General features: G+C 34.6%; 4 protein-coding genes across 21 annotated transcripts in view; 3 read left to right on the plus strand and 1 right to left on the minus strand.

The window, feature by feature from the left end:
- The window catches only part of Hipk (Homeodomain interacting protein kinase), a 41,346-nt gene extending 31,520 nt beyond the window's left edge, over positions 1 to 9,826 (plus strand). For 14 of the 16 annotated variants that reach the window (XM_072007177.1, XM_072007178.1, XM_072007184.1 and 11 more), the window contains one exon: positions 348 to 9,826. In XM_072007177.1, the coding sequence (XP_071863278.1) occupies positions 348 to 546 (199 nt within the window). In that variant the 3' untranslated portion in view covers positions 547 to 9,826. The remainder of the gene's footprint in view (positions 1 to 347) is intronic. The other 2 variants (XM_072007173.1, XM_072007181.1) reach the window with 1 other exon arrangement.
- The window catches only part of Znt49b (solute carrier family 30 member 9), a 61,207-nt gene extending 38,574 nt beyond the window's left edge, over positions 1 to 22,633 (plus strand). The window contains exons 2-12 of one of the 3 annotated variants that reach the window (XM_072007034.1): positions 19,392 to 19,452; positions 19,631 to 20,108; positions 20,238 to 20,424; positions 20,518 to 20,600; positions 20,824 to 20,947; positions 21,023 to 21,161; positions 21,238 to 21,561; positions 21,668 to 21,880; positions 21,990 to 22,124; positions 22,183 to 22,296; positions 22,398 to 22,633. In XM_072007034.1, coding sequence (XP_071863135.1) covers positions 19,685 to 20,108; positions 20,238 to 20,424; positions 20,518 to 20,600; positions 20,824 to 20,947; positions 21,023 to 21,161; positions 21,238 to 21,561; positions 21,668 to 21,880; positions 21,990 to 22,124; positions 22,183 to 22,296; positions 22,398 to 22,442 — 1,788 coding nt within the window. In that variant the 5' untranslated portion in view covers positions 19,392 to 19,452; positions 19,631 to 19,684 and the 3' untranslated portion in view covers positions 22,443 to 22,633. Of the gene's footprint in view, positions 1 to 19,110; positions 19,453 to 19,630; positions 20,109 to 20,237; positions 20,425 to 20,517; positions 20,601 to 20,823; positions 20,948 to 21,022; positions 21,162 to 21,237; positions 21,562 to 21,667; positions 21,881 to 21,989; positions 22,125 to 22,182; positions 22,297 to 22,397 lie in introns of those variants that run through there. The other 2 variants (XM_072007035.1, XM_072007033.1) reach the window with 2 other exon arrangements.
- On the minus strand, positions 14,853 to 17,887 carry LOC139989150 (protein YIPF1). Its single transcript, XM_072007185.1, has 4 exons — positions 17,588 to 17,887; positions 17,041 to 17,423; positions 16,786 to 16,966; positions 14,853 to 16,715 (listed from the first exon to the last, which is right to left on the minus strand). The coding sequence occupies exons 1-4, from the start codon at positions 17,787 to 17,789 to the stop codon at positions 16,543 to 16,545; spliced, it is 939 nt and encodes a 312-aa protein (XP_071863286.1). The 5' UTR covers positions 17,790 to 17,887; the 3' UTR covers positions 14,853 to 16,542.
- Positions 22,634 to 22,783: 150 nt separating the features above from the next.
- LOC139989094 (transmembrane protein 237) lies at positions 22,784 to 24,585 on the plus strand. Its single transcript, XM_072007036.1, has 5 exons — positions 22,784 to 23,381; positions 23,543 to 23,868; positions 23,947 to 24,065; positions 24,142 to 24,322; positions 24,398 to 24,585. Exons 1-5 carry the CDS (start codon positions 22,898 to 22,900, stop codon positions 24,578 to 24,580), a joined length of 1,293 nt encoding a protein of 430 aa, XP_071863137.1. The 5' UTR covers positions 22,784 to 22,897; the 3' UTR covers positions 24,581 to 24,585.
- Positions 24,586 to 24,899: the final 314 nt, after the last annotated feature.

Below are 24,899 nucleotides of genomic sequence, written 5' to 3' on the forward strand. Positions count from 1 at the left end.
AACATACAATACATATTTTTCGTTCGATTGTACACTTATTTTGTACAAAGTAGACCATTGATTGCCTGCTTAGACAATTGCACAAAGATAAAGAAACGTTTCGTAAGCATTAACGAACGATGTATTATATGTAAAGAAAAAAAAAGAAAGAAAAAAGAAAAAAAAAAAGAAATTTGTCGATTACTCGATTATCTTAAATGTATGATATATACGTATATATAATGTTATCTACTTATAAAACCGTATGCGTGTGGAACGAAGAAATGATCTTTATAAAACAAATATTTCATTTCCCTTTTTAGAGCATTACGGAGACTTTCTAACGTTCATTATCCCGTTTTTTACAGCTCGTCTCCATTAACGTTGTATGATTCTAGTCGAGCGTTGCCACCACCAGCTCATCATAGCTCGGCCAGACCGTTGCTGGCAAGTCATGCAGCGCATCCACTGCCTGCACATATGCAGCCAACAGCCGTTTATGGATTGGCCCCACTTTCACCGGCCAAACATCAATATCAACCTTCTGGTTTGTGGTTCACCGAGTAAATTATTCCTCTGTCTGGTTTCAGAAGAAAAAATCAAACGGCGTGCGAGCACTAGTTTTCGCCGCTTCTTTTTTTTTTAACGAAATTTTACAAGGTCGAGAAATAACCGATCGCATCAAAGATAACCGTACGAAAGGAAAAAGAGAACCTATCATTCTTATCGAGTTCATTCCTCGCGAACGTGTTTTTTTACTAGCGAACGAAGGGGTCTCTTCGCGATACTATTATCAGCTCTTGAAAACACAGAGTAAAAAACTAGGCTTGTATTGTTACGAAAGGAATAAAAAAATCACGACTGGAAAGAGTCGACGGAGTCTCAAGACAAGACCGAAGTCGTTCTTCAACTCAACTTTTTGACAATCCGTCCTTAAAAAGCGATAGCCCCCTTCGAACTGCCTGTCTGTGCTATTATGAAAAAAATTATCAAAGCTCTATGCATGATTTCGATTGACAAGGAAGTAAATAATATGGCTTGGAACGTCGATAGACTGATCGCGTTTGCGTCGTGTCCTAATGATTTTACTAGCGTATTTATCATATTCTCTTCGTGGAACGTGTTGTCTTTTTCCTTCCGTTCGACGATGTGAACATCGTATTCGAAACGAAAAAACAAGTGAAAGTAACGAACAGAGAAGAAAAAAGCAGAACGATAAAGAAAAGAAGCTTTTTGATGCTTCTCGTTGCGCAATCGTTTCCTCAGTGAACCATTGCTTTGATGATTTGTATTTGTATTATTTTTCCAAATATTATTTGACGATCGATGTACAATTTTGTCCGACTTAGATAGCGCTTATGTTATATACGTGACAGTATATAATATAATTGACATGTTTTGTACGATTCTGAAGAAATAGTGTTGCCGCGTCAAAAGGAATTTTTACGAGGTTATACGAACGAAAAAAAAAAAAAAAAGAAAAGAGGAGGCCAGACGATTTTATCGTAACGTTTGAATCTGCATTATTTGAAATTAAGCGCAGTTTAAGCAGATAAAGAGAAACATGTTCAGTGTCGGTGATTTGTCAAAACTGTTCTGCGGTGTAACTGTTGTACGGTTAAGAAGTTATCTTTTATTGAAGTTCAACGTTAACGGGAATAAATTTGCATTTCCTTGTGGTATGATATATATCATATACATTACGTTTTTACTACTCGTTAACAAAGCTAATCTTAGCGCGGTATAATCCACGGTTATTGGCCGATGGAATTTTCGTCAGACTTGAGATTTTTGTTATCGAGCGTGACAACGCTTTAATGTATTCTAAGCGTTCTCTTTTAAACGGGTCATCGACGTTGATGAAGATTCCCGTTCTTGTACCTAATAATTGAAAGCGAGTTAATCAATTACACTCATACACACAATCATAACATGACACATTGATTTGTTGTAAAATGTGTTCCGGATTTTATCGCTAGATTTATTTCAAGCTGTGTTATAGGTATACTGGTGTAATACCAAACACTTCTTTCCAATGACGTTGCTATACGAAAGTAAAGTGTGTCTGAGTTTAGAATCGAATTCTTCTATTTTGATTCGAATACATTATGGGTATATTTGATTGCATGGTTAAATTTGTATTTGACAAAAGCTGTGTTTTCTCGCAGCAGCCTCACTATTTATTTTTACTACGTAATTAATCCTATTCTTCTCATCATAATTATTACTATTACTATTACCATTACTACTACTATTATTAATTGCGAATAGGCATCACCGACTTTAAGATAATTGCAGTAGCAGTTTGTAGTCATTTTTTTTTTTCTTTTTGTAGATATCACGTTCGCGATAGGTTTGCGTTAGATTCGTTTGAAATGAGATTTTTTCCTTCTGCAACATTTTTCAGCGTTGAAAGATCGTCGTACAACATATTAACATTAACTTTTTCATTCATCTGTTGCGTTTCAATGTTTTGCATTTCACCGAGGATTGTAGTTTTAAAATGTATGTATTGAGTATATGTTGCACAAATCTGCGGTACACGATTAGCATGAACAATAATAAAAGGATCTGTGTACAGTAATAACGCAAAGAAAAAGGAACAAAACAAAATATATATATATATATTCAATTTTCGCGAGATTCTTAGTTCAATCGCTTTCGTCGAAAAAGAAGCCTTCGTTGCAAATATCTGTTATAATGTCGGATTGCACACATGTTTTCTTCAACGTACATTCAATTCTTTCTATTCCGATGAGAGCGTCAATAGTGCAAGTTTTTAACAATCCCCATTCGTTTTTTCTCCCTCGTCGAATCATGTTCTTCCTTCTCACATTTTTCCACGTCAGTTTAAAGAAAGCAATTTCTAATATCTCACAAAATGAGAAAAACTATATATCATATATACATGTATAATGTATATGATTGCAATTCCTTGAGTAAACTGCATTCGATGTATATGTGCATGCCCATATGTCGATTTGTACGTATAATTATCCTGAGTGGTTCTCCTCCTACATTTCAACGTTCGAACAGGTGTAAGAATGGATTTGCACACATTTTACGACTTGTGAAATAGTTTCAAAGACGTTTTTCTGCGTGCTGACGTGTATATCGTGGTTTTTAATGGAATGACGCTTAGGCATTGTTTTGCTAATTATTTTATATACATAGCTGTATAATAACGTACGGGATATTAGCTGTGGTATGTTGATTAGAGTGAAACCATGTCCAGAGTTTAATTAGAAGTATTTTACACTTAGAGCGAGAATGTGAGTGAACAAGTCGAAATGAGTGAAACGAATGATTACGAATGATTAGCGTGATTGATAAGGAGAGAAAGAGAGCGAGAGAACAGTGTTAGAAAGAATAATAAATTGACACTTTAGATATGTTACCAATATCCTAAAACATTTTTCAATGTCTTAAAAGATGAATATAACGTGAAGCTGCTAATCCATTAATTTCGATCGGATAAATAGTCGTAAAATTGTTAATATTTTTAGAAATTAACTAATACTATTTATATCAAAGGGCACCTATGATAAAAACCTGGCTAATTTCCTGTTTTATTCGCGAAACGTCTACTTAAACATTCGTTTGTCTTTTTTTTTTTTTTTATTAATTTTCCAAATTTAAGCATCACGTTTATCAATTGCGCGAATTGGCTTCGTCAATATGTTTCTTTACGCGCATTATACGATGTAAAAATTAAAGGGAAAAAGAATTGTGTAACCAAGTCGATGTGCCTGTTTAACAATTAATCATATTTACATTTATATTTACTGCAAACGAGTAAACTCACAAAAAAAAAAACGTGTATAGCGAAAGTTGCAGTAAAACAGAAAACAAAGAAAAGTTACAATCAGCTTGTAAGTGTTACGTATTTTATCGACCACACACGGTACGAATATACAATTATAATTATACAAACACGTTTGCGCGCCTACATGTATATATGTATGCTTCCATATAAACCGTAGAAGTTGTATCGCGTAGGAGAAAACATACCGTTTTTTCTCTTAAGTCGTGAAAAAACAGAAGTCATATCCTTAGATCTTTCGCATTTTACGTAGAAAAGAAAAATGGGAAAAATGTGGCGCGTGTGTATGTATAGAAACATGCCTTTTTTTTTTTTTTGTCGCAGGAATCGATACATGCACAAACACAGACGTAGGAGATGTACATGCGACAGTTCTACGCATCATAGTCATACCATCATCATGCTTCATTTCTTTTTTTTTTTTCCTCTGTACATTCGAATGTATTTAGATACCTATGTCACTAGATAAGCAAAGGGAACTTCAGTCAGGTTTCTGTTGTTTTTTCTTTTTTTTTTTTTTTTTTGCATCCAAAGAGCAAGTTTTGACTGACGATGTAATATTTGTAATGTTTAGCATAAGACTGTAATTGTCGATCGTAAGTTCGGTTATTCAAATTAATCACTGATAATATCGTACTACGTATAAGTATGCTATTTTATTATGTTCACGTTGTTATTAGCGTCGAATATGCAAAAGTATTTGGGTAGTAGATTTTAGGTGGTCAGCTTTGTGGAGTCGGATGTCGGTGATTGTCTAACAGATAGAATTATCGTTGTCGATGTTTATTACTAATTAACAGCTTTGGGTTTAGAACGTATACGCAAACTACGCAATGGTCCTACGTTAGTTTCTCACTTTTTAGGTATAGATCGTCAGTCAGTACGAGCTCAGAGTCACGTTAGCGCAGTCATTGTTACTTTAAGTAGCACGTTTTTAAGCAGTGTACGAGTAGATAAGTAAGCACGAGTATCTAATTAATCGTAGGCTACCATGGAAACTGTACGAGAGGGTAAAAAGAAGAACGATTGTTTTCTTCTTTTGGGGACATACCGTAACAGTGACGATGGTTCTAGTTGTGATATTTTATTAATATAGGGTTTGTGTACGCGATATTATTTTGGTCAGGCTTTTCAGAAGGCCAACACGCGCATGACGCGATATATGTGTAACACATAAAGAAGATACTATAGTGTTTTTTGTCGTTAACAATCCAGGAAGATTATTGTCATATGGTTGTTACTTCCGATAGGGTGATATGACACGTTACCTTAGCTGCTCATCGTCTAACTTGCTCCAATTCTTTCACGCCATTCTTCTTCATGGGCTTTCCTTGTTTTTCACGGATTTCGCTTCGAGTGATACGACACATCAAATCATGTTTGTGATAGATTTTTACTTCCATACTTCTTTGCCATTTTAAAGGGGAGAATTGTGTTATTAGAATACGATCTTTTTAACGTAGATCGTGATGTTTCACAACGTTGTTGAGCGCGAGCGTAACAGTTGCCTCTTCCTTTCGGGTGACACGATGATACATAAACATAATAAAAAGAAAAAGGAACACATGTACAAAATACACCTACATAACACATGGATCATATATAACGTGCGCGTTTGAGCGCACACTTATACATATACACTCGAAGCTATAGAGATACAATTATTTTAATCATTTTTAAATTTGTACATACATTTCTTATCGCATCAGGGCAGAGGGGAGCGAAGTGATTTCTTAGTGTCTAGGTGTAGTGCCTAAAATGTTAATGAGATTGTGTCCAATAGAAAATTTATTTAGTGTGGAATTTCTAACGTTCGATTCCGAGTGCTTGTAAGAGGAACGCTAATTTCGTTCGAGCATGTTTGACCATAAAATTAGAAAATAGGATGATTTGACGAAAGAGGAAGCATTTTCCGAGGCTGATAGATTTTTTCCGTACAAGCGCCCGGAGTCGTGGAACGAATAACGTTCGACGAGCGAGTCTAGCACTGTTAATAAACAGATACTCGCGTTGAAATGGCCAGAAATGAATAAAAAAGGAGCGAAAGAATGAATGAAAGAGAAAAAATGGAATCAAATGGACATCCGCGGATAAAAATTACGTTTCTTTGTGGACTTAGAATTTAATGTTCATCGCGTTGTATGGATAGTTCGTATAAAATTATATATATATATATATTATATATATTATCATTGTAAAACAAAGCAACTGACTTTTTGCGAGGAATAGATAACGTAGCTACTATAAGTATAGGAGAGAATAACATATTTTTGGAGTTATACTACTAGAGGATTGATATTGTATTGTGCTCTGTGAGTTCTTAAACGTTTGTCTTCTTACGTTCTTGGTCTTTAATCGTCGAATTGCTCATCACGATCGGACCACATTTACATGTAGAAACGAGAATTATTAAAAGCAAATGAAAGAAAGAAAAATAACTCGAAAGATGTATGCTATCGACGTGTATATCTTATGTATGTACGATTTCTAAATTTCGGTTCGTCCCGACATGTCTCTAGAATTTTGCTCACGATCCATGTGTACGTACTCTTCGGTACGCGCGCGCGCGATCTCGTAGATTATATACGTGCAAGAGAAATCACAATAGTCTGTAGTATTTAATTCGTACCTTGACTTCTCTGAACGATTCGATATTGAGAGACGAACCATCAAGTCACACGTGATAAAGGTATTTCACCATTTTCTTTTTTTTCTTTTTTTTTTTTTAAGCCAACTGTATATCGTAATAGCGAGTAAATGAAGTCCGATTAGGGAAGCAAGAAGTAAACGATAGATCATGCGGGTAAATTAGGCTAGAATCGATGATTCACATCTGACTGTTCTTCGATGTTCTTAATGTTCACTATTATACTATGGTAATATTGCAAATAATTATGAACGGTAGTACTTGTATTATACGTTTGTCAGACTTATGCATAATATTATACGAGTAAAGATTAATCATAGTTTTTAAAAGAAAAAAAAAAATATGGGGGAAAACACTCTAAACACATCACTGCTGCTAAAACGTTGTTATCGTTAACGATTTTTCTCATCTTTAATAGGGTGATGGATTCAGATCGACAATTAGGGACATACCGTGGCATAGCTGGATAGTCTTCGCTGTGGAAGAAAGTAGAAAATTTGGTGTTTCGATGTTCGTACGGTTTAGAATATTTTTCGTTTTCGTAGTTCTCTTCTACTACTTTTTGTCTTTTCTTGTTCGTATACAATGCGCAGCCGTTCTTATCGTTTTCGTTCGTGCCACGGGACATTCTATTTTGGACCGGTTATTTACCAGGTCGGTTTTTCGGTAAAGATAGCTTTCGAACGAGCTTTCGACTTTTTATATGTATAGATAGTTTCAAAGATGCTGGTTGCTTATTATTCGTCGTTTTCCAAAGGTTCTCCTTTATTTTTCAAAGTTTGGGAATCTTTCCGAAGAGTTTCCAGTTGTACGGAAATGTAATTTTAATTAACTCTATATAACCTTTTTGTAACTCTGAAGTAGTTAAAATGGTATAAGTGCTTGATAAAGATAATTACGAATTGTAACGAAGCTAAAAAACAGGTCTATGTAAACTCCTTATAATTTAGAAACTTTATACAATCGTACGAATAAGCCGAATTCGGAATGTTACGAATAATCCTATTCGCTATATGGCTATACTATATATTTGTACCGCCTATAAATGTGCGCCTTTTGTGTATTTTAACTGTACTATGATAGTAGTAGCACTATTTGTACTATTATTATTGATAGGCAGATTTAATATCGTTATGATTATAAATAATTGTGTTATCTGATTCACGTCGCACGGGCCGATACACACCTATTCTATTTTCTAATCGTAATAGTTTTCAATCTAAATTGATAGTAAGCTTTGGATCTAAATATTTCGATGAAAAATAGATAGAGCGTAAATTTCTTCATCTTCCACGACGATAGCGATTTAGTGTCTTTTCGTTCTGTGGTCGTAATTTTCTCTTCTACCATAAAAAATACCTTCAGAATTCTCGAGGCTAAGTCGATTTCAGCTGTTCTTTTCCTTTTTTCTTGATGCCTTGCCTTATCGCGGTACCATTACCATCGATATGTATAATAATTACACTGACATCAGAGCATATACACACGTACAGGTACATACGTACATACATATACACATACACCACAGCAAAGTAGATACAAACGTAACACACGTTAAGAGGATAAGTCCTTTGTGCCGTCGATTAACATTAGTATTTGCCAAACTTCTTTATCCTATACGTAACGGATACAGCTGTATAAATGTGTAAATTATCGTTACCAGGTGTGCTCGAATTTATCGACGTTTAACGTGATCGTTTCTAACAATCTTCTCGAATCGAATATCAATTAGATCCGATACGCGGTATTACATAAAATTTAGAACAGACAAAGGAGAAAGATAAACGTTAAAATTTGTGAATTCGAGTACGCGTGGATCCTTCGTACGACCATGCATCCAGCAACATAGTAACCCCAATCGATCGCCTTCGTGGCGTAATGTAAAGTGAAGTTTCTAAATGGCGGTATTTAGCGTAGGTGAATATAAACGAACAAAAAGTAAAAAAAGAAAAGGAACACACACATACACACAAAGAAAGAAAAGGAAAACAAAAGTTTTTTTAAGCTTTCGCAGGAAGTCTGTCTTAAAGTATTAAAACTCTCAGGCTGCGCCGATTGTCTTTGCCGCGTGCGTATGGAATAGCGGCCGCACGGTCGCGGAGTCGTCGAACGAGAATGGTGTTCAACCGATATACCCGAGCATAGGAACCTCGAGACAATTCGAGTCTAACAGTTCTCGCTGTGCGCGACCCGTAGAGTTTGTAAAATAGATGAATATACGATGTATTCGCCATTTGGCATTACAAAGGACACGTAGAAATCGGTGGTTCTCCACACCGTAATATAAATAATGATAATAATTTGGAACGATCGTAGCTCAACGCGTGGCCTGTAAAAGACGAAAAGTAACCAAGATGTGTCGAAACTCGAGTGGAAGCATTCGTCGACAGTAAAATTTATTTACTAGTAGAGCGTGCCTTATATATCGACGATCCATGCAGGATCTTTTCTAGATTTCGTTTTTCGACCGGACTAATTGTTTTTCGTAGCTAGATTCGATCGTCTCGCGTCTTATACTCCAGTATCACGCTGAACACCATTTCACTCTTATATATATGGATGGATGAATACACATTTATCTATTAGATATATACATATATGCATATGCATATTATATATATATACATGTACGTATATATTACGTATAAATTGTATAATAGAAAGCAGAGAAAAAAAATTGGGATATCCATTGCTTGCGCGTGTGATGAATTATTTCAGAGGTCGACCAGAGTACAAAGCGTAGGTTTAGTTTGGTCTCGGAAATAGTTTGTGCACGAATACGGACTATAGGAGTCGAGTCGAACGTCGTCGCCGAATGTTAGAAAATTGGTTGATAAATAATAAGTTGAAACGAGAAATGTCTTGTACGCACTTGCGAACGAACAAAAGAAAGAAAAATCCTAGAGACGAAAGGCAAGAGAATATGAAAGAAAAAAAAAAAGAAAGCGGAAGAGTAAAACAGAGTTTATCCTAGAGCGAAAGAACCGCTGCGTTACGGTTTTACAGCGTTGCGTCGACCGACCGCGACGAGTCCCGTTCTTTGGCTTCTCTTTCGTATGTCCGACAATAAACGCTTCATTGGAGAGGGCGACGGAAACGAACGACAACCATGAATCAATCAGCAGACAAATCAAAAGTACTTAGGCTTTAAATTGCACCGTGTCAAACGATTCTCGAAACCTTTTTCGTCACTGTCGACCGACACGACGTCTCGATATTGTAATGGAGCGCATGGAACATTATATCATCTAGGTAACCAAAAAAAAAAAAAAAAAAAAAAAAAATTCTAATCTCATCGCGTCGTAGCTCGCGACTACTAACTGTTATACATACATCGTTGTGAACATTTTGCTTACGATCGAGAAAGAAAAGAAAAAGAGGAAAAAAATTAATCGACTGATATTTTTCTGTTTATTTCGATTTTTATCGAGGTTTTGGTAGTAGCGAGCTCCGCGTTCTTCCGTCAACAGGGGTCTTAACTAATCGGTGACGACTTACTTAACGAACGTTTCTCAATTTTTTAAGTCGCGCATCGGCATTTAGGTGCATACATCCTGGGGGCAAGAAGTCTATTTGATATTTATATTTTAATATACACGGGCCGATTATATTTAGTGTATTGTAATTATTGAATATTAATTGAAAGCCCTGGGGGCTGCTCATCCAGCGGTACGATAGTCATTAATTTATTGGAGGAACAGTATAACACTAAAAGAAGGAACGAACATGAAAAAACAAAATACATAATTCGATGGACGAGCAGGCCGCCGGGGCAAGAACCACGATTTTCTGTATATTACTGTAGTATAATAATCAAACACTAAAGACTAATGCTTAAGGTGATCGATAAGAGCTTCGATGCTCTTCGAAGCCGCGTAAGTGTAATCGAGGAATTATGCAAATTGAACGATTAAAAAAGCAAACGAAAAAGAAAAGAGTGCAAGAGAAATAAAAAGAAAGAAACGAATAAACGAAAAGAAACACACATATACATAAAAAAAAAAGATAATAATAAAACGTTTCAATTAAACGACAGAGAAAGAAAGAGAAAAGTACACACAGCGGTACCAGGCATCACTATGTTTTAAATGGTTAATAAACGCAAATGTCCGTGTATTCGCTCGGACACTTTTTCAACTGAGTTTTCGCTGTCCTTTTACGGCTGTATTATTTTGTCAAACGCTCTTTGTCTCAAAACCCTTGTTTCTTCGTTTTACTTTGCTTTTCGCGCGCTACGGCCGCGACTCAAACCTAATTCCATTGCAACGTCGACGTTCTATCGACGATCAATGGACCATCATTATGATATTCCTTCGTATCTGTTCTATCCTTTCGTCGGCGAACGGTATACGAAAATAAAAATAACACCATCGTATCCTATGTTCTTGCCGTATGCGTAAGAGCGAGCACGTCGCAGAGTCGGTCTGTATGCCGTACGCGGGCATCGGAGTTACCGATTCTCAACTTCCTGCATTCTTTAGTTTCTGGCGCAACCTACGCGTGTCTGGCGTTACAGCAGGAAGAAATTACGATTCCGTCGTGTCGGTTTTACAAAAGAAATTTAACCAGGAGATCGTTAGGATATAATAACAGCATAACAAGATCGATCGATGAGCTCGTGAACGAAAGAATCGAGGGAGAGAAAGAGAATGGACGATATACAGTGGCTCTCGGAAGTACTTGAACACTTCTAGAAACCTTTTACAAATATATTACGCATGTTATAGGAAGCATTTTGAAATCTCATTAACGCCGTGGCAGAACACGATTTTCACGATTATATCGGTTAAAGTTGGGACGAATCTGTAAATGTATATAGCGTTAATCAAACAGTTTCGTACAACACGGTATATATTCAGAAAAATTGTGCTTGGCGTTCAAATTGGTAAACTACTGTACTCTACCGCTCAAAAGTATTCAGATACTTGATTATTTTTAATATATAGTGTCTATATGCTTTAATTATAAATTTACAGAATCATACTACTATGATTTTATTTGTTATAATCACCACGGCTACGTGCAATAGCGTATCATAAATCGACCAAATTGATTTCTGGAAGTCAATACGCAGTGATATCATTTATTGACGCTTATGATCGTCAAATCTTTTTATTACGATATTGAATGTATGAGTTCCTAGAATCCAATGTTTCCAGCGAAGTCTACGATAATTTACCGCCCGGTGACTTCATAAATGGGCAGCGAGTGTTGCTTCTAATTATTCTAACTCAGTATTAACCGTTTGTACTCGGCATATTTTTCATTTTCTTATTTCTTTCTTCGTACAACGCGAAGACGAAACTTCAAGGAGATGATCTTTGAAAACTTCAAGGAAATGATCGTATCTCTAAAAAGCTCGGACTTCGTGTAATTTTCTGCTATATAACCATCGGTAATCTCTTTGCGTCCTCTTACAGGAAACATTCGAGTTGTTCGCTAGATTTACCATGTCCGCTCAGATGTCCGGACAGCAGAGTGTAAAGAGTTAATTTGTATACTTCAATAAAATTAGTAAGTAGATGGAGTAAAAAGTGTCCTGATACTTATGAGCGATATCGTGTACGCACCGACTCATTTGTAATATCGCGCAGCTTCGAAGAAAAGCTTTTGAAAAGAGAAAAATAGAGTCCATTACTTGTATAATTACACTTGGTGGGAGAGATATAACGAGGTTGTAAATTAAAGTAACAATTAGCGACATAGGTTGATGTAGCTAGTGTCTATGTTCAATGTCAATATGCATCTCGTAGAAGGGTTTTTAATCTCAAACCGTGGAAGTCATTCGCGAATCGAAGCGTATCAAAATTTTCCATAATATTCGAATCGTATGAAAAAATAGCAAACTGTGCGTGTCTAGAAAATTGCTTCTCAGATTACACTACGCATTATTTTGTTACTTTCGTCGCAATCTTCCCGACATTCTTGACCAAATTATATCCTTCTAACGTTAAAAATATCTCAAATTTGAACAATGATACGCGCGATGATGTCTTCTGTAATTTTATGTCAAATATGCTTTTTATGATCTTGTTATATCTCTTTTATCAACAATACGTACCTGTTATCACTTAAGCACACAATCAAAGCAACCGTTCGATCGAACCACAAATAAAATATGAAAACAACAAAGGAAAAGGAAAAAGAAAAAAATAAAGACCGCAACGGTCAACGCGAAACATTTGATCAAAAGAGCCTCGCGTTCGTGTAAGCCAAGCCATAGATGAAAACTCGTTAGGGGAAGTAGAGGAATAGCAAACTAAACGTCCCTTTTTATATCTTTGCATCAAATTCAGCGAACCACGAATTCTTTCTTGGGACTCGGAATAAGTAACTTAGCGGGTGTCTTATTCGCGACGTGTTTCTTCTCTGCTCGATATCTAACTGTGCTTTTAGCATAACACATTTGAACATGGTCTACATGATATAAACAGATACACACAGACATACACACACGATGAAAATATTTAGCGTCGATTTTTTCTCGGAGCACGTAGAAACGCGTGTTATAAAGCGTCTAATTGTAATATATACGATAAAATATAGAACGCAAAATGAATTTTGTAGAGCAAAAATACTGATACACGTTTATACACATCCATACACTCGATACGATAACTGCGTATTGTTCGACGTAAGTTTTTCTTGTAGTATCTCGATCGTGTTAGTCACTAAAGTTAATTACATGTCCTAAGTAACCGACCAAAACGGACTAACGTTATGTTCCGGAAAGCTATGGTAAGGCGATTGTGCGGTTCAACTATATTTCGTTGAGAATATATTCGAAACGAGACGAGAAAATGGTTCAAATATCTGTAGCTCCTCTAAAGTCAGATTAAATTCTTTACACTTTAACACAATGGTAAAAAGATTTGCCACTCCTGAAAAGAAAGAAAAGTAAAGATCAAACTTTGCGTTAGCAATTCTTAAAACGGGAACGTAAGGCTAGTTGCTTATCGGTTTGAACTACGTAGCTTCTTCCTTAGAAAAAAGAAATAAGGAAAAGAACATATCAGTATCACAATCGTCGATAGGAAAATCTGATATTCTCTTTTTAAAAGTTTCTAAAAATAGACGGTTGAACAGTCATATTTTTCTCCTGTTTTCTATCCGTTCTTAGTTTTTCGGAAAAACTTACCATTCACCTAGATAGTACAATAAAAAGTAGAAGTTCCTTGCAAACGTGCTGAGAGGCGGGACTGTTTTTAATTACAAAGCGCGCATTCTAATTAACCGAAGTAGCCAGGTTACAAATCTAACAGTAGGTGTTAGTTAAACGGATCGAGTAAATTGAATTGATTGGAACGACAGGCGGTATTTATCAGATTTTTCAAATACGCGTTTCTGTCACAACAAATAGCGGTAATTGTTCGATCGACGATAAGATTGATTCGACACGAAAATGGTATCTTAGACACGAGAAGAACGTACGCAGAAATGTAAGAAGTGCAGGAAGCTTTAAAAATACAGTAACTACGAGATAAAGAACGAAAGAAAAAAGTAAAGAAAGAGGAAGAATGTATATACGAATACTAACGTGTTTTCCCGTGTCTTAAAAAAAAAAATCGTTCGTTTTCAGCCTGATATAATATCTCTCGTCAAAGTAGACTATATGCAGTTTTTTCTCTTTTTTTTTTTTTTTTTTTTTTTTTAGGAAGAATAAAAATAAGCTTTGGAAGATACGTAGCCATGATCTCGAATTAAACTCAATCGACACACAGTATCGTTTATCGTAAAGTAAAAGTTTTGAAGATGCCGATGAGTTCAGTATAAAGGAAGAACGAAGAAAAGGAAATGGATTACGTACTATCTAAGCATGCGACTGAATAATCAACCTGAAATTATTGCAATATTGCGTAACATTGTAGAAGATAATAGTCAACGATTGTATAAAGAGTACGACATTTATGAGCAATGTTATATGAGTATGTGTATATATATATATATATATATATATAAAAGTACCTACATATATATGCGTATACTTGTAATAATTGATAAAACCAGGGTAAACATTAACTATTATCTATGTGTAATATTTAAAGAGCGCCTGGTGCGCGATCCGCGCACAGCCGCTCCGTATGTCTCTGTAATAACTATGCGTGTTTGCATTTACGAAATAGAAGAGGAAAAAAAATGTATATTATATGATACTAATATTAATATTAATATTAATGACGATAGATATGCCCGGCGACACATCTTATTGTAAATAACGGTAATAAGAACTAATCGCACGGTTCTCAATTCGTTTAACACGTTGCCCCTGTTCGTGTAAACGCGTTGAGAATCCGCGGTACTTTAAATTTTGAAAGAACGGCGAACAAAATAAATGAGATGAAATAGCGCTGCGTGTAAACGTCGAAGGAAAAGTCGATAGAAGAAAAGAAAAAAGCAAGTAACTAAGTAGACTGTCGTAGGTTTATTACTCGTTATTATTGCTCCTGCCTATTCGCAAACTTTGACTGTAATTATCTCGTAAACACGTTGGACCAAGTCGTTGTGAGCACTAGCCGTAAATCGTAGAACGTCGTTCCGATGGTTTCGTGATCGTCGAAAGGCTTTGAGTTTAAACGCTCGAACAGAAATTCTGGTAGCTTGTATCGCGTATATCAATTGTCCAAGCGAAGAAAACCGATTTGATAAAAAGTGTCTATCGTTTTACAGTATTAAAACAAGTTATTAAGTGCACGGCATATACTATAATTATTGCGCCTATATCACCGTAATCCAATAAATGTTCCTTGCACAGATTTTCTATGCAAAAGTATGCAGAGATTTGGATCTCCTTTAAAGAATGTACATGTCACATAGGTCAACTCGTGCGACGATATTTCCGCTTAGATACTGAATTAATTTGTACCAAATAGTTAGCGATCGCGTCAACAGCCATCGAGTATCGTATATCGATTTTATTTTTTAATGATTGAACAGATCCAAAGGGAATTGGACGAGAGTAGACGAGAGTACAAGCTACGAGAGATGCTTCACTTCTGTCTAAGGAGGAGTCAAGCTCTGCTCGAACTTTTTTGTATTTTGTACACGCGACGCTCACATCGACAAGGCTTGCAAAACGGAAGACTTCGTAGACCTCGAAATATTTGCTAAATTTTACTATCGTGTTATCTCTTGCGAATCGCTTGATGGACTTTTACAAGATTATCGTGTTGGTACCTTTCGAAAAAGTTGAGAAAAAGATAAAGAGGAACACTTTTAACTTGCAATTAGATTGAAACGCGAAATTACGACCTATCGTTCGTAGAAAGAATGAACATTCTTAGCGAAAGTAGCTTTTCAACGCACTCTTCGTTTCTTTTCGATAATGGCTCCAGCGAAGATCAAGTGAACAGTCTTCGTGTGGTGAAGAAAAAAGTCGAAATCTATCAAAGTCCCGATAAACAATTGGAAAGTTATTCGTCAATACATCAATGTTGCATTATTTGTGTAATAACGGCAAGCAAATTACTACTATCACGAAATATATTGATAGACCGATGATAATAATGTAACGATACTACTACAAAGTGAATGTTGCCTTTTATCACATTGGTTAATCGGAAACAAAGGAGAAAAAACTTAATTAATTACATACAATTATATTAACGACGACTAATAACTATAAATACTATCTATTGTATTATGAGTACTAATAACAATTGCTATGTACACATGGAGGTTCGTATGATTGTAAATGATATGTGTTGCGTTGATATGTAACGCGTCCCTATGTTAATATGGGGGCTGTGAAAATAAATCAACCAGACACTTTGTTGGCCTTCTATATTGCCCTGACACACAGGAATATTATATATACTTGATATGAGTCGACTGAAATGTTTTTAATAAACACTAGTGCCTCAAATGTGACAAATTTTAGTTATTTTCATTTATTTTTTGTTTATAGGTATAGTATAAATACTACATCTACTTGCACGAAGACGAAATTAACGTCCAATAAACATATTCGAACTGTACCGCTCCATTTTATCAGCCAGTATTTATTGGAACAAATAAGTATACCGACAACGTCGATAGTTCATTTCGAAATATAGATGCGTCCAAATCCATTATAATCGAATAAATGGCAACATTATTAGCCAGAATTATTACGCGAATCATTCTCGATTGCTATCGTGTGTATGGTCGTTTCCATGTGTTCTATGGGAAATGACTTTGATGGTGCATGAAAGAAATATCGCATAAATCCTGCTGCCAGTAGAAGATGCATCCCAAGAATTATCACAATATACATTATCCTATATCTTCCTGAAAGTTAATTTACTTTATCCACTTATTCTTATGGTTTTACAAATGTGTATGTTTTTATATGAAATACCTGATATTAGGGGAAGTAAAGATCTCAATAATACTCCTCCAGATAAAAAAGTCGCTAGTGCAACTAAACTCCATTGTAACCATTCAATTTGAATTGTCCATAGAAAAGCCACTGGAACATAAATGGCTAAAGAGTACCCATAAAGACATAAAAGTTCCAAAAGGCCAGGTGTTGCGTAAGACTAAAACAAAGATGTCCCTTGAATGTTATTACTATGTAGTGTCTCTTAGGAAAGATAAACGGACAAAGTCAAACCTCGATTAATTCCTCCTCTGTATTTCTTGAACTAGCGGTCCACTTCAGTGCACCCCATAACGTAAGTGGTAATAGCCATGCGTACAAAAATATACAGGTGGCAGCATAAGACACAATATGAAATTCATACCTCCAGTGATATTTGCCTGAATTAGCTGTATGTAAATAATCAGCCAGATTCCCACTAATAGCTATAGAAAATATTAGTGTAACGCATATCCAAAATGGACCATAAAGATCTGGATTTGGTCTAATATGAGATATCAAATAATTATCACTGCCATGTGGAAACATAGACCTTTTGATTCTTTCTACCACGTCATCTGTCTTTACGTTGAAGAATTTCTGGTAATACTCTATTGTCCAAAAGTTATGCGATGAGGCTAGAAGGGAAGCGATACAGTGTTCTAAAGAAGTGCATAGACTGAAGTTGATGTAACAGATGTAACATAATATTTTAAATTATAACATTCGCGTTTACCACATGAATAACAACAATCGTTATAAAGTTATTTGAAACTAAATAAAAGATCGCATAAATATAAACCTTCACTTTTATCGGGCATTCCTTGAAGATCTTCGATAATACCAATTCCCGTAGGATCGTTTGAGAGGTTATTAAAACCTTGATGACTAGAAGTATTGACATCCAGTTGTGCTTGACCAATATTTCCTTCATGATTTATCGAAGGAAAATCTTGAAACGAGATGAACTGTGAATCGCTTGTTTTAGATTGACTTCCATCCATAGCTGTTTATTTTGTACTTTTGTCCATCCGTTTGACAGAAGTGACGTATAGACATTGCCAGAGATGAGTACGTAGGAAGATCGCCGATGTAATGTTAAATAAATCAACCAAAAAATGCGCACAAAGAATAACAGTCTTTAGCGGTAAACGGACGAACTACACGCATATTTCTTCTCCAGTACTCTTGGTGGGAGAAAAGAGGAGAAATGTGTATTTGTATCGACGCGGTAACAGCGTGTTTTCTATAATGGTAGATAAAATCATTTTCTACCGAGACTTTTTAAAAAAATTAATCTTACCAATACTTACTTATATTTGCCAGTTTCGTCGGAGTTCCTCGTCACTTTTTGTAACTTCTTTTGTAAATTCTTTTTTTATAACTTAACCTTATGGGAACTGTAAAGGATTTGGAGATTGTGGATGTTGGAAGGATTTTAAATGACTAAACGCTTTGTAGATTTGCAAAATAAAACTGTTTTTTTCAATTCAATTTGCCATTTTACAATAATTGTACAATTTTACGAGTTCATCAATTTCTGTATAACTATTCGTGTAATTGTGTAATTTTATAATAATTTAATTTCGTGGTTCGACTAATGGAAGTACGACAAATCTTCTGATGCAAAAATGAGGATTACAATCTTATAAATACTTGCGGTACGGTGTAGCATTTTGTCGGAGTTTTCGAAACGCCACTAATTGCGAAGGGCTGCTTTCGGCTAACTGCGAATGGTCCGGTCCGAAGGCACATTTCCCCTCTTCTCATGCATATGCACGTTTTTCCCACCAAAATCATCTGAGGAGGAGATGTGTGTATAGTTCAGCTGTTTGACCACTAGAGGCGCTAATTCATGGAGCGAACATTTACTGAATTTTTCTCATGCTCATTGGCGATCTCTCAACGCATCTCTGATATTCTAAAGGGGAATATATATGCTCATACATATATGTATACATCTCTTTAGCTGATTCTTCTCGTCATTTGATGTTATCAATGAGTATTTATTAGTATATTTTTGAATAGTTTTATTTTACATGATACATGTCATTACATAAAATATAATTAGATATTAATTAATAAGTTCAGATATTAATAAAAACACGTATAAATTATATGTATGAATTTATATAATTGTAAATTCCATACAATTTTTATTAATATAACATATATAAGATAACATTTCTACAGAATCGTATAAAAATCATTCTTTTTATAATTAAACAAAATAACAAAAATTTAATTTTGTAATTAAAGTAATTGTGAATGAGTTAAGAGTTAAGTTAAAATTATTAATACTCTCGTGATGTATTAGCCTTAAAATAGTTACATATAGGGATATATTTGTACTAGATCCAATTTTTAATTTTAATGCAATTAATGTTATTATTGTGCAAGAATTTATATATTGGAGTAGATTTAAAAAGTTTGTCATCTATAAACATGTATGACTAAATAAAAATACAATATTTCTTGTAATAATCATCGGTTTTATAGGTATTTTATTATCCTTGCCGAATTAGACAATAATTGATTACCGTTTTGACAGTTTGAAGGGAACTTATTATAACGTTGAACTAAGATCGTATAACGATCTACTACGATTTTCGTATAATATTATTAACAATGTATTCCATTGTGTAAAATAAGTGAATGTGAAAGAAGGTAAAGATATACTGAAATATGTTTTGTTTTTTAAGCGCGTATAACTTTTTTAAATGTATTCAAATTGTAATATTTCTATTTCTACGTTTTATAAAAGAAAATCGTTTTTTAAAATAGAATATTTACGAAAAGAATTGTTATTCGTCAAAATACTTAAACGTTATTTATTTTTGTACAGGTTAGACGGTTCAGCTTGTTCTGCAATACTTATCACTGATCCAATATTAAAAACATGTTACAACGTGTGCCTAATTTTCTGAAAGTTCTTCATAATATTAGTCACTACAATAAAGAATGTTTATATATGTTTCAAATAGGATATGCAAGGAGACATATTAGTACTTTGATAACATATAATTACAATACCAGATACAAGGTGCAAATTGTTGCGAATCCTCAAAAGATTTTTAATGCAAATAATGTAAAACATCTGCAAGAATGGAGATGGATTCTTATTACAATTTCCAAACCAATATCTGTCATAGCAAAAGTACAAAAAGAAGAAACAATAGACTCCAGCAAAAATACACAAAACAATGTACAAAGAATCATAGAATTAAAAGAAGAAAATTTAGGACAATTAAAAGAAAGAAAGTTAGATGTTAAACCTGATGATAACCAGACTAAAGAAGGGCAACAAAATTTGAAGACAGAAGGTACAAAAGGAAACATAGTCAGAAAAGTATAGTAAAAAGCTTTCTTATTGATTTTTAATTCTATTTTTTATTTTTATTCATTTTCATTATTGTTTTTATTTCTTATATTTACATGTTTCTTATTTATAGTTAAAAAGAAGAAAACAGATAAAAGAGTATCGTCATTAGAACGTAATTTCATTACACCAGTTAGAGCTATGTCAGATTTTTTGCTGAAACCATCTGATCTTGAAAACTTACCAAAGACAAAAAGAAGATCACCTTATGAGTTTGAACCTCCAATTACTGTTTATTGGAGAAAAGATGTGGAGGCAAAGTAATACTACACATTTTAACGATGAAATCTGATGAGATGATTATTGTAATAAAAAATAGATAGTTATGTTTAACATACTGTGTTTATTTGTAGAGCGATAGAAGTCTGGGGATCACGAGAAGTCTTAGCAAAAGAACTTCTTAAGAAGGAACTTCAACAGAAAACGTATCAGCAAAGTAAGGATAATATTCTCTGCTTTATCTACACATAATTTAAAATGAATTTCCCTAAATATATTTAGAATAGAGTTAGAAAACATTTTATTTGATAAGTTGATTAGTTTCATTTTCTTCTAGACATTCTTCCATTTTACAGGATTATTGTCACTACTTTTGTTAACATATTCTTTTTGTAGAACTGATATAAATCTTTTAATTTAAATGTTTTATGATTTCATAGATATATTTACTGTTAAACGAAGATTAAGAGATTATAGACGAGAAATTGGTAGTAAAACACAAACCGTAGATCCAGAAGGTCTTTTTGGAAGATCTGGCAAAGTAGTTTTAACTGCCATTGTAATGTAAGTCCTATCTTTTTATTTTTATTTAAAAATACTTCATTATTAGTATACTACATCTATCTTTCTTTCTTTTAGCAATGGTTGCAATTTTTTATGTAAGCTGTGTGCGTGGTTGTATACTGGTTCGCATAGCATGTTTTCAGAGTGTATTCACTCTGCTGCAGATACTTGTAATCAATTGATATTAGCATATGGTATACATAAATCAGTACAAGTATGCATAAAATTATGTCATGTGGAATTAAGATAAATCTTGCTTTATATCTCTATATACATTTTTAATATTTTAGACTCCTAATCCTGATCATCCATATGGCTATACAAATATGAGATATGTATCTTCTTTAATATCTGGGGTTGGTATCTTTTGTGTTGGAACTGGTCTATCTATATATCACGGAATTCACGGCCTTCTGAATCCTTCGACAATAGAATCGTTTTATTGGGCATATTTTATCCTGGCTGGTTCTTTGGTATCTGAAGGAGCAACTTTATTAGTAGCAATACAATCAATAAGAAAAGGTGCAGGAGAAAAACGACAAACATTTAAGGACTATGTATTAGGAGGACAAGATCCTTCCGTAAACGTCGTACTTATGGAAGATTGTGCAGCTGTAAGTATTTATTAGAAAAAAAAAAAAAAAAAAAAAAAAAAAAAAATAAGAAAGGATAGGAACAATCGCAGTTATTAAACACGAGGTGTTATTTTGAATATGATAGGTGCTTGGTCTTGTATGTGCAGCTACATGTATGGGTTTAACATCCTATTTGGAAAACCCTATGTTTGATGCCATTGGATCTCTTATAGTTGGTGGTCTACTTGGCAGTATAGCTGGGTTTATAATACATACAAATGCCACCGCTTTAATTGGAAGAAGTATATCTCAAGAAGATCTAGATAAAATCAATGCGGAATTAGAAGCAGATATAATGGTAATATTTTTATGATTGTATCGTAATAAATAAATAAATTAATTAATTAATTAATTAAAAAAAATATATAAATATTTTTATTTAAATTAATTGAATTCGAAATAATCAGGTTCGAGCAATCTATGACGTCAAGGGTATCGATATGGGTAACGACTTAGTTCGGTACAAGGCTGAATTAGACTTTGACGGCAGGGAATTAACAAGGTCTTATTTGGAGAAGCACGATCTTGTTCAAATGCTACAGGTACTAGCTTAATGTCCAAACAGTATTATATTAATTTTCAAATTATTCTATTCCTTAGGAAGTAACAGGAATGACAGATATAAAAGAATTGGAAGCATTTATGTTAAAGCATGGCGAAGCTATTGTTGATACGCTTGGTGGAGAAATAGACAGAATGGAACTAAATCTAAAGGTATACCAAGAATATTTTACATATCAATTTCTAACTATTTGACATTATGATTTAACTTTTTTCTTTAAGAAAACTACTTACTTTTTTCTTTTTACTTGTAGAAAAAGCATCCCGAGATTCGACATTGTGACCTGGAGATCTTATAAGTACTGTATAATACGACTACTAATAAACGATATACATTCTAATGTAAATAATGTTTCATAGCAATGCTTGCGCTATGTATCTTATTTGCTGTATTTTATTTACATATTATTTATACACATATAGTGCCCGCGTTATCCTTTATGTATTAACAAAGAAATAAGCTAAATAAATTTGAATTTCTTATCTATAATTGTGTCGTACTTTTAATTTATTTTTTAATCTTTTCACGTTTAGCATGCACGTTATGGGCGTCGCCTATTGTCCTGAATTATCGATTTTTTCCAAGTATCTTTCACAGTGTACAACAAACGGTTACTATGGATACTTTCCTCTATGAAGTTCCGGGTATGAAACTGTTCTCGTTTCCAGTGAGATAGGCGCGTTTAAATATGACGTATTCTAACCGCGATATTAGAAAGATTGAACATTTTTACGCCATTGGAGAATCGGTAAAATGAATCGGGCGAACGAAAGAGTTTTGAAACGACGGAGCAATCCGGAAGTTTCGCGTAGAAACGACTCGAGCAGCAGCGAGGAATCTTCGTCGGTAACCGAGAGTACCGAGTATTCACCATATGTGCAAAACACTAGCACGCCTCTTAGACCTAGATGGACAAATTCCGAAGAGATCAATAGGTTTCGACGAGGACAGGAAGAGATCAACGACGCAGAAGAGGTGTCATCCGACAAAAAGGGATCGAAAAAGTTTCAGAGACGCAAAGAGCATGTTGATCGAAAAAGGTATCAGGACAATCGTGAAAGGGTCGTTGAAAGACAGAGAGGAGGACACGACCGACGTAATAAACGAAGACACAATAGGCGTTCTGAAGACGCTGCTAATAAAAGACGAAAGGAAACATCCAGTTCAGAGTCATCGAACAAAAATTATAATGAAAGCGATTTGGAACGGTCGAAACGAAAAAAACGAGATTTAGTAGGTAAAATTGCTTATGGTGAGAATGCTTTAACTCTTTGATTGCGCGATAAAATGATGCAGTATGAGAATAATTAAATCTTTAACTTTTTATAGGAAAAAAATATTAATAATCGTGTTATGTATAACGACATTTAAGATGTTTCACGCTGGTTTGCTTCGCAGGAGATAATGAATTGCCTATTACGGAAATCTTAAGGAGGTCGCAAGAAAATGCGCGAACCAAATACGAGCATCAGGTGCCACTGCCTGTGTTAACCACGGATAAAGTTTACGTACAGCACAGAGGTGGTTTTAGTGCAATGAAAATTAATCAAACAAAAGGTTTTCCTAGTGACAAGAAAACTGAAAGGACAAGTAGCGTTGATATTCGTGACGAAGAAAATTCTCCGCCTATAAAGGTGGCCGTTATGCTTCAACAATTTTGGAAAAATACAGGTCTTTTGTATCAAGGCCTTTTAGGCGGTATGGCGCTTACTCATTTCATCATGGTACGTTACCATTACTTTATAAAAGAAAATCTTTCCATCTTTGTGTTTTATCTTCTTCCTAACCTTTTCTTTTTTCAGTTGCACGTATTTTTTAGTAATTCTATAGAATTCATCGCAAAATACTCACCATTTTGCGAGATTTATACAAACATCTTTTCCTTTCTTATTGCCATGTGCATCGTTTCAACGTTCGATAAGTACGTTTACTTTGTATTAAAAAATTCGAAATCGTCGAATATCCTCCCAGAATTTTTAAATCTTCATAATCGTTAGGTTTGATTTGGCACGATTCGACGTGGAGCATCTGCGTGAACTTTATTTCGACTATAACAAAGCAGTGATCGCAGTTCCTTTGTATCTCGTCGTTTTCTGTCTTCATCAAATCGGCGCAGGAACCGACGATCAATTAAATTTGATACATTATTACAATTCCAATCATACCGTATGGCAAAACGTAAGCAGAAGATTACACGTTTACCTACAAAGCACGCAAAAAATATATTTTTATGTTAAAGACATTTTATTTTAGGTCTCCAATGTTCAGTCCCTTCTGGACGATTTAAATAGTTGGCAGAGGATATCCATGTCGAAAGATTTACTTGCAGTGTTCGCCTGGCTGTTTGTTTCCCTTGGTACTAAAGATGATTCGTTCCTGACTTACCTACAGTCGATGGAGAAGTACGCGGACGATATCGAGTCTTCCAGACGGTAAACGAATCAAAGTTTCTTCGGAAAAGAAGAAACCTTTCTTAATTTGGAATATCGTATTTGACTGAGGAACTGTGACGTGTGCGATTTCAATGTTTATTCGTAACAGAATAGGGTCTGATATGTACAATATTTATAAAGTTCTAAATTCTAACAGACAGTACACGTACATGTAATACCAATGAAGACAATAACATTGAGAATAAAATAACATATGGCGCGATCGTCTTGTAATAGTAAAATATGTTCTTAGATTTTGTTTTGAGCGTGGCATTAAGTTGAATCAACGATTGCGCAAATAAATTTTACAAGTTTTTAAATAA

The sequence above is a fragment of the Bombus fervidus genome, chromosome 7 (genome assembly GCF_041682495.2).
Source record: "Bombus fervidus isolate BK054 chromosome 7, iyBomFerv1, whole genome shotgun sequence".
NCBI lineage: Eukaryota > Metazoa > Arthropoda > Insecta > Hymenoptera > Apidae > Bombus > Bombus fervidus.